Below are 10300 nucleotides of genomic sequence, written 5' to 3'. Positions count from 1 at the left end.
ACACACACACACACACACACACACACACACACACTTAAAACCATTCTCGGTTTGTCTTTCAGACAACAATGCTGGTCTCTCTCTGTTCCTGTTTTTTGTACACAGTTCAAAGTTAACCTACTTTTAAGCAGCTATAACTATTCTCATCTCACTAGTCTCACTGCCCTATTATCCCAGACTAAAATAGTAACACACCAACAGTCAAATCAAGAACACAACATTAAAATACATCATTTTTACATTCACAAAAGAAACTGTGAGTGAAAACCTGTGGATTTTATGGGTGATTGTACTTGCTAAGGTGTTTTTTTGCATAATGCTAGGTGATTAATAGGTTATTCTGGGTTGTTACTAGGGAAGGACTCATATCTAGAGACCAGAATATGACTGGAGGTGAATTTGGGGTGGACTTGGAACAGTAAACAACACTCAAAAGACCCTAGCATTGTGGTTTGTGAGCAGCATGGCGAGCGCCATTCACATTTTCTTCAGAAGATGTTAAATTCTAGTGTTTACTTTATTTAATTTTAAGAGATTTTACTGCTAGGTAGAGTGTTTGCACGTGTCTCAGGATTTTGGGTTTGATTCAGTTGTGATTCAGTCACTCCTTTTGATATATTTACGGTAGGAAATTTACTAAATATCTTCATGGAACATGATCTTTGATTTTTGGCATAAAAGAGAAATGGATAATTTTGACCCATACAATGTATTTTTGGCTATTGCTACAAATATACCCCAGCGACTTAAGACTGCTTTTGTGCTCCAGGGTCACATATTGTCTGACACAGCAGCATTTAAAGCTCAGTTTTAATAATCAGGCCAACATAAAATCTCACAATGGGGTCACAGACAAAAAGAAATCAAATCCTGGGTTATAAGACAAACATTTTTAATTAAGTAGGACTGCATGTGATTTTACCTTGATTAACCTGACCTGTTCTCTTTACCTGTACAGTGCTATTAATATAACATTTATCCCTCGTTTTCGGCTTCTAGCAGGTGAGGAGACTGATTGCGGGACAACTAAGATGGGGTGGGATAAGGATTTTAAGAATTAAAAGCTACCTGCTGGACATAATGCACTGTCAATAAATCAGTCCGATGGCCTCAATCTCCTAAAACTCCACTTAACTAAAAAAAAAAAAAGGGCTGTTCCATGTTGTTACGGTGGATTTGTTTTCGCTTAATAATTTTAGTATCAATTTAGTAAATGGTCCATTGAGAAATGGCGGTCACGGTGCTCCTATTACATTCCAAATTATTTGTTGCCATTCCTAACCAAAAGTGGCACAAAGGATCACTTTCTTATGAATAAAAATATCTAAACATGCCAAATTGAAAATATTAATCACTATGCAACTGTTATCATCTACAGGTTTAATCTCTTTGTTGTAAAGGCCCGCTCACACCAAGAATGATAACTATAAAGATAACGTTAAAACATTAATGTCTACACAAATGTGCAATAATGTTGTGTTTATTATAAGTGTGTACTGCAGTTCTGTCATCTGCCGCTTTAAATTCTCAGGCTCTTTATAGTCGGGTGGATTCTGATTGGCTGTCAGTGTTTTTATCATTCATCAACTGGAAAAAAATATATATCCTGAAAGGGATTCCAATGATAATGTTCCTTTTGTTATAGATGCGGTGTGGACTTTACTAGTCTCATTGAATTAGAAAGAATATTAAATGCCATAGTTATGTTTATTGTTATGGTGAATGTGATGTAACTTGATGTTAAACTAATTTGGGTATTTGCTCTGGCTCTAAAATATGTTAGTGATTTCCATTTTACCTGATTATATGAATCCTTAGCATTCAAAAAAAGAAGCCTAATGTGGTATTTGTCATGATCGGACTGACTACTTACTGCAGACACGGTCTGAGCTCATGCAAACTAATCACTGAATTGTGAGAAACATGGACAATAGCTTGTGTTTTATTATGTGCATTTTATAGACTATGTTTCCTGTTCCAGAGAAACGCCAACTATCACATGACTGGAACTACTATTGTTTGTCCACGATCACGCACACACTATCTCATGCACTGTCACACACACATACACTGTAAGTGTCACTGATATGCCCTGTAAAAAAAAAAAAGAAACAGCTGCCATACCTTTACAACCACATACACACACACACACACACACACATGCAGACATGCAAATAAACACAAGCATGGCATGTGCTGTTGGACTTCAAAGGCTACAGGGAGCTGTGTATGAAGCTCAGGGGTAACCGAAAACCTAGTAATGGTGCAAGAAGAAAATAGGTGTGAGTGTGTGCGTGGTAAATGTAAAGACATTTGTATAAGATCATGTTTACTTTGATCATTGCAACCGAACCCATTAACACACTAAGCCTTCGGTTTATTTAGCAGAGGATTCTGGGTTTCACCAGCTTAAATCACAGCTAAATCCAGTGTTCTTTATGTATATTTACCCTTTGATCTGTGGAAGTACAGTGATATATGGTAACATTTTTGTTGGTATGCCATAGCTGTTCTGGACGATTTCTAGGGCATTTCTAGGTGGTTGCTAGGGCTGTATGATTGTTGGAAAATTGCAAGGTAGTTGCCAGGATGTTCTGAATGGTTGTTACTGCATTGCTGTATACTAGCGTGATCTGTGATTGCTATGGCATTGCTAGATGATTGCACCTTAAAGCCACAATATGTCATTTTTCGCCGCTAGAGGGTGCGTATTCAAAATAAACAAAGAGACAAAGTAGTTAGATGATGCCATGACTGAGTGTGGAATCATGGGAGTTGTGGTCTTCATCCCCACAGCCGATGCAATCCGACGGGACTCGGGCAGAAATCATGTTCATGGATGAGCTAATGATTTATTAACGTAGTAGAACGAAGCAGGGTGAGGCTAAAAGCCGTCGAAGCGAAACGAGGTGCTGAACGAGCGTGACACACGGCTTGAAAGCAGCAGAGCTTTTATTATGCCACAGTCGAGCGCTTCCGCTGCTTCCGGTCGTGTGTATGTGGGGTAAAGCAGCGGAGCTTTTATTATGCCACAGTCGAGCGCTTCCGCTGCTTCCGGTCGTGCGTATGTGGGGTAAAGCAGCGGAGCTTTTATTATGCCACAGTCGAGCGCTTCCGCTGCTTCCGGTCGTGCGTATGTGGGGTAAAGCAGTGGAGCTTTTATTATGCCACAGTCGAGCGCTTCCGCTGCTTCCGGTCGTGCGTATGTGGGGTAAAGCAGCGCTGTTTTATCATACTAGATACATTTGAAAGTGCTGTTATAAGACTACTCTGTGCGGTCGTCACCTGTCTTTGGTTGTTTCCGGAAGTCGAGGCATTATGACGTCATTGGCAGGCGACACAATGACACTATGGACACGGTCAAAAGTGCTTATTTCTCTGGATTTAAACATTCTTTGAAACATTTGGGATAATGTAAGTACACAAGTCAGCAAAATATATAACACTGTTCTAGTGGTTTTTGGATATTTTAATAAAAATATCTTACATATTGTGCCTTTAAATCTCTATGATATTCTGGTCACAAGGCCCGGGTCCTTACTTTAATACAAGTCTATTGGATTTTTTCACAAGTTTTATTATTCAGCATGCAAGAATCATTAAGACAATTTAGTGCTGATTATTAATTGTTATCCATCATCTGTGGGATGAGTTATGTGCTGAAGTTTGAGCTACATTAAAAACAATGCTTCTCTTAAATAGGGGCTGAAATTATCAATTAGTCTTGGGATATTATTGATTATATATTGATATATGCAAGCAGGGGTTTACCATTAGTGAACATCCTGACACTGATGAGAGCGGCATTATGCTACACTTTTTCCCCTCAATAACAAAATAATGACACAACAATCAGTGAAATAATCGATGATAAATCATTTAATCTCTCTAGTACTCATTAGATGAATCGGTTATCAAAATAATCATTTGTTGCAGCCCTAGTCTTAATCAGAGCTGTTTACTTGCGTATTGAAACAGTAACATGCTATGAATGTGCCTTATGAAGCTCCATGTAGGTCTCAAGAAGCTTCACTGCTCACAATGTGACTCAGAGGGAAAACCAGAAGGTGGGCAGCTGGTCTCCAATTTCCCACTCGCTCCTTCATATCACAATGCTGGCTTAGACACACAGATCCATTCCTCACAGTGAACGATAGATGGAGAGTGAAGAAAGGGGAGAGAGTAACTAGGGGGGTTTAAGGCGGATTAAGCCCTGTCAGCCCCCCTCTGAGTGCTACTGCTGGGAGACTCAAACATGACATAATTCAGAGGAGACTAAAGGACAAAGACCTCTCTCTCTCTCACACACACACACACACACACTCTGTGCCTCGCTCTTGTCCACTCATCAGACAGACAACATCAAATAGTCCCCCAACAGCCCTCTACAGATGAAGAGTGCACGTTTTACAGTTACACACACATTCAGCGGGTTGAAGGAGTTCAGGCCTGTGAACGTGAAGCTTTTGTAGTTTACCGAGGGAGAAAGAGATTTTGAGAGACTCCCAAACTTAAGTCATATGTGTGTGTTTATATATAGCTGGATGTCAATAAAAGTTTCAAATACAGACGTTGAGCTGAAATCCATCCAGCTGTGAGTTTCCTGAGGCGTTGTCCAATTTAAACCTATATTTAATCTAGAAAACACACTAGTTGTCAACCAGCGATGGCTGACATAATGGCGACTTATATAATCCAGATATACATTTTAATGAATTCGTAGTAAATGAGATATACACAAACTTTCACACACTTTGTTGCATAAATGAGAACAATGTGTGAATTACCCAAAGCCTACCCTCAAGTTGATGATATTTATGCTCTCTAAAAGCTCACTTTTCCAATTTTTCACCATTTTCCCACCCAACTTTTTCCAAGTCTTATTGCATCTAATCAATGCAAATCACCGCTTTCTCCCAGCTGAATTAGGTTGCCTATATTTCTTCAAACATTACAATGATTAGTCTGCACTCTTTAAATCTTGTATTGGGATCAAAGCAGGAGATAAAAAAGACAACCTGCCTTCATCAGTGTGACAAGTCTTATTGCTTGGAAATGTAACAGCACACTTTCCTTCAAGAAGACGTATATGAAGTATCATTCATGTCTGTAGCACAAACTGTGTTGGAAGGAATTGCATTCCAAAGTAAAATTTAAAAACAATTTTAATCCTTAGTATGAACAATAGTAGTAGTGATTTTAGCCTTAGCAAAATTAACACAAAACTACATACACATCAAAAATCTATATACTCCCACCCAGTCGTGTATGGTTTTTCATCGAGATATACAGTATGCACACACAGTGAAATAGTCTAACTGGAGTCTGTGTACATTTCCGCCCTGTCATTATGCACAGTAAGCAGTTCCTGACTGCACATACTGTACAGTAAGCACACATAATCATTCCCAAACACGTGCTCATAAACATGTCAAATACTCAAACATGAGTATGAATGACTCTACTTGTCTGCAGAATGGTCACTTTTCAGATATGTGCAATCAAATGCAACTACAAAGTGTGCAACTGATGTTATTTATGCTATAATGTAGTGTCACGTGTATATAAAGGTCAAACTGTAAGTAATGTTACATCACACATGTCCATCTGTAGAGAATGTGAGCTTTTGAGTGTGTGGCCAGTGAACTGTGCTTCACTGGAGACTGTTGCAGGAACTGAAATTAGAAGCTTGTGAGAACATCAAAGCATTAAACATATTAAAGATGGTTGGATGCAGATGATTGTTAAATGGTTCATTTAGCACAAATTAAGTTCTTATGAAATGCTGCTGCCATATGTTTTGTGGTGTAACGATTTTACCAGCACCATTCTGATATAAAACATGGGTGTGCTCATAAATTACAATTATGTTACTCATTCACAATCTCTCATATTATTTTTTGTTCATCCGTGAAACACAAAGGGAGAAATTTAGCTGCATTTATACTGTAAATGATATTTAGGAGCTTGAGCAGAGGGAGATATTATCAGTGACCTTCGGTCTGTTCTTCACACAAAGCTATAATATGACTCCAGACAACTTGTAATGAGTTATATTGACTACTTTTATGATTATTTTTTGGTGCTTTTACGATTCCAAAGATTTCCTTTTGTGTTTGTAAAAAGAAAAAAAAATCTAGGGTTAGAAAAACAAGAGAGTAAAGCTAACTATGACAGTATTTTGAATGAATATTTCCTGTATTATTAGTATTGTTTACTTGCATGCATGTTTTTGGTCTAAGCATTATAGCTTTTTCTGCCTGATTGATTGCCCATTTTTTATATCAGACTTGTCTATCTGCTCAGACAGATAAAGTCAATCCTTTAATGGTGGATTCAGTCTGATAACCTCATTATCATATGTGGCAGCAACTATGCGCATCAGATTGCGAATTAATTTCCAAATGTGCGTCATTGACTGCTTTTCATTAAAAAACTACGCTATATTACTTTTAAAATGATACCTTCTTCTGCTGTATCATGCCATTCAGTCTCAAACGCTGGCATTTGTGTGTATTCATTATAAATGAATCCTACAGCGTGAAACATATGCAAACAAAAACCAAGATTTTACACTGTCACATTAGCTTTAAGAGAACTCTGATCACCACACATAAAAAGAATCGGACACAAATGCGCAAAATTACACAAAGCTCTCATGGTCTTGATATCTCCACGACAATGTGTGTTTTGCAGCCAAGCGCTGCGTGTCTATAACCAATGGGATTAAATCTTTCCAGCCCGACTGCACGAGAGCAGCACACACACTCACGCAAGCAACACAACTTCTATTCTGGTCTCTGAAACATGTTGGAACTCCACCACGACTTCTGGAGCTGGAATGCCTGTAACGGATTCATAACATGCCGAAAACATTCCCAAAACAACTCCAAATTCTCATCTACTCCAGGACTGAGGATCCCTGAGAAAAAGTCCTTATCGCTCAAGCAAACATAATGACTTGGAGTAATCACATCTTTATAAATAGCTCTTCTTCGCTGGCCATTTCCTGCAATCAGACCGGCCCGTTATCTCCCAGAAGTCATCAGACCAACCGACTGACGTTCTGATTGTAGAATGTTCTCAAAGATGGACATTCTAACTCAGAAGATTCATCACTTCAGTTACTTTGTAACAACCGACGTACACTGAAGACAAGGAGAGTTATTTCTTTCTTTTTCCATACATCAATCCCTCTATCTACTATAACCCATCAAAGAACTGCAAAAGACAAAACAGTCTGACTGCAGTCCAAGGAAAATCTTAAATATCAATTTATCAAACACAAAAACTATTCCATATGGGAGAAGGACAGACCCATACACACTCTTGATGGATGGATGAGCATATATCAGACTTTGTCTGGTGATCTCTGCAGTCATCTGCAAAGCGCTGCTGTCCGGTATGACATCTGAACTATGTTTGCCCTGTCTGGAGGATCAGGATCTGTTATTGATGTGCTTCTATTCCCAGACAGCAGCAGTGTGATGCCATTAACATGAATGATTCGTTTTATTCACCTTCTATATTATGTATAATATAACATGTACATTCTTTATTACACATTTATAACATGGTGCACGTTTCAAAGCAATGTGTTAATTACACATTTATAACAACCAAATTACTGACAAGCTGGTAAGAATTTCCCTTGGAGGACTGAATGCATTTAAAGAATAGAATGTGACAAAGGGACTTAGCCTGCATGAATGAACATAATATCAATTAATCAACCACAAAAACTATTCCATATGGGAGAAGGACAGACCCATACACACTCTTGATGGATGGATGAGCATATATCAGACTTTGTCTGGTGATCTCTGCAGTCATCTGCAAAGCGCTGCTGTCCGGTATGACATCTGAACTATGTTTGCCCTGTCTGGAGGATCAGGATCTGTTATTGATGTGCTTCTATTCCCAGACAGCAGCAGTGTGATGCCATTAACATGAATGATTCGTTTTATTCACCTTCTATATTATGTATAATATAACATGTACATTCTTTATTACACATTTATAACATGGTGCACGTTTCAAAGCAATGTGTTAATTACACATTTATAACAACCAAATTACTGACAAGCTGGTAAGAATTTCCCTTAGAGGACTGAATGCATTTAAAGAATTGGATGTGACAAAGGGACTTAACCTGCATGAATGAACATACTAATATACACACACACACACACACACACACATACGGGGTGAATGTGACCCACTGCCCCAGTGCTACCCACAGATTAGATTTCACTGAGACGGATTTGCTTCAGAGAAACCTAAACCTGACATTTATATTCGCCATGCATTTATAACCCCAGCACACAAATGCTCAAATAAATCAAATGAACAGGCTATGGCAACTTCCTAATTTGAGGAAAAAGTACACTGTTAGGTTAAAATGTGATTAAAACGGTGCATATTAGTACCTTGATATGTACCTTTAAGGTACTAACATTTTAGGGGTAAATAAGGTACAAAGGTGTACCCCTAAAGGTATAGTGTACTTTTAAAATACAATTTCTAACGAGAAGCTCTAGATAAGCCAGGGTAAACCTCCTAGGATGACTGCTTTTTGAACTTTTGAAACAAGTAATTGTTATCTGCAAATAAGTTCTGACAGGTTTTCACCATGCCTTCTTTCAAACACACGCTTCAAACTCTTTCTCGCTCTCTCCAGCTGGGTTGCGTCCCGGGGGGTGTATTATTTTAGGGACAGATGTCCTGAGGGGGTGCTGGAATTGTCTAAAGCAGACTCTAAACTGTTATTATCCTCCCGAAAACATTAACGCATGGGGGACTAATTTAGGTCAGGGGTGGGGGAGAGCGACAGAGAGCGAAAGGTTTCCTCACAACGACGACATAACCGAAACGTACCCTTACTCATTACATTTACACTGAAAAGAAAAAAAAAAGTAGATGATTGACTTTGAAACAATTTTCAGTCAGAAAATGCTAGTAAATCTCACAAGTAGCACTGAATTAAATATGAAAATTTGAAGTTGGACTGAAATAGTAGTTTCTCGTAAAATCCAATAATCTGTTTTAGTTACAAATCAGTGTAATACATGTCAAATCCTATCAAACACATGCTCACGACAACACACACATCTACTTAGCTATTTAAATCTATTTAGAATGACTCCAAACAACCCAAACACTACATTCTAAAAAATGCTGGGTTAAATACAACCCAGTGCTGGGTAAAATAGGGACAAACCCAGCAATTGGACTGTTTTGACCCAGCGGATGTGTTAAATGTTTAACCCAACCTTCTGGGTAGTAACCCAACCGCTGGGTCAAAACAACCCAATTGCTGGGTTTGTCCCTATTTTACCCAGCACTGGGTTGTATTTAACCCAGCATTTTTAGAGTGTATCTATTTAATATTTACTTTATTTATGAATCACATTTATCTTTGACAGTGTCTTCAAATAAAGGTTTGGTCAGGTCTGCGTAATGTCTGGAGGCAATTTTCTGCCTAAAGTATAGCTAAGTTAACCAACCCACACACATATATGAATGCACTTATAAACACTTCGGTCAGTTGAGGTTGTGTAGAGGACTTCTGTTTGGTACAAGAGCCCACCAGCACAAACCAAGCCAAATAAATACTCTTAGTTCACAACTTGCCAACACACATACACACACACACCACACACACACACACACACACACACACACACACAGAGTGTCCTAACGGCAGGACTCGGGCAGTTTAAGCACAGCAGCTCTGACACCAATCAGAGAAGTGTTCAAATGTTGCCACATACATTCACAGGAAGCTTTCAAGAGCTGATCTGACTTTAGAAGCCATAAAGACACATATTCATCAAGATTCTGCACATAAAACACATGACCAACATATCTAAAGAAACCAAGTGCACACAAAAGTACAATAAAACATACTAACATAATAACAGTAACAACAAAGACTGTTTATCATCTGTTTATATGCTGCATGCAAGTGTGATCTCTTACCCGTAGGCATTGCAGCTCGATCCAGATTTTATCACATATCCACTTAGTATTCCAGACCAGTGCCACACACACACACACACACACACACACACACACACACACAACACACTCTTCTAATCCTTCAATTCACTTTACATTCTCCCTGAGACACACAGGATAGCTCCGTCTGTGTGAATGATACTGCACACACACGCACACATTCAGTAAATCCTCGGTTCACACACACATAAACTCTGAGCTGCACCACAACGGTCCTGACAGTCTGCCTGTCACTCACACATAGAGCACTTCTAGACTCTCTTCCCAAATCTCCCTCCCT

At 38.8% G+C, this 10300-nt stretch overlaps 1 protein-coding gene across 1 annotated transcript in view; it reads right to left on the bottom strand.

Annotated features, from left to right (window-relative positions):
• Positions 1–10040, bottom strand: part of LOC107549166 (pleckstrin homology domain-containing family G member 1-like) — a gene marked incomplete at its 3' end in the record, with an annotated part of 27911 nt that extends 17871 nt beyond the window's left edge. The window contains exon 1 of the mRNA XM_016230155.1: positions 9982–10040. Within this exon, the coding sequence (XP_016085641.1) occupies positions 9982–9991 (10 nt within the window). The remainder of the gene's footprint in view (positions 1–9981) is intronic.
• Between the last annotated feature and the right edge of the window lie 260 nt (positions 10041–10300).

This window comes from Sinocyclocheilus grahami, unplaced genomic scaffold (genome assembly GCF_001515645.1).
Source record: "Sinocyclocheilus grahami isolate Dianchi unplaced genomic scaffold, SAMN03320097.WGS_v1.1 scaffold364.1, whole genome shotgun sequence".
NCBI classification, from domain to species: Eukaryota; Metazoa; Chordata; class Actinopteri; order Cypriniformes; family Cyprinidae; genus Sinocyclocheilus; species Sinocyclocheilus grahami.
Note: the sequence above shows the minus strand (reverse complement) of the source record. Positions and strands in the feature narration are given on the sequence as shown.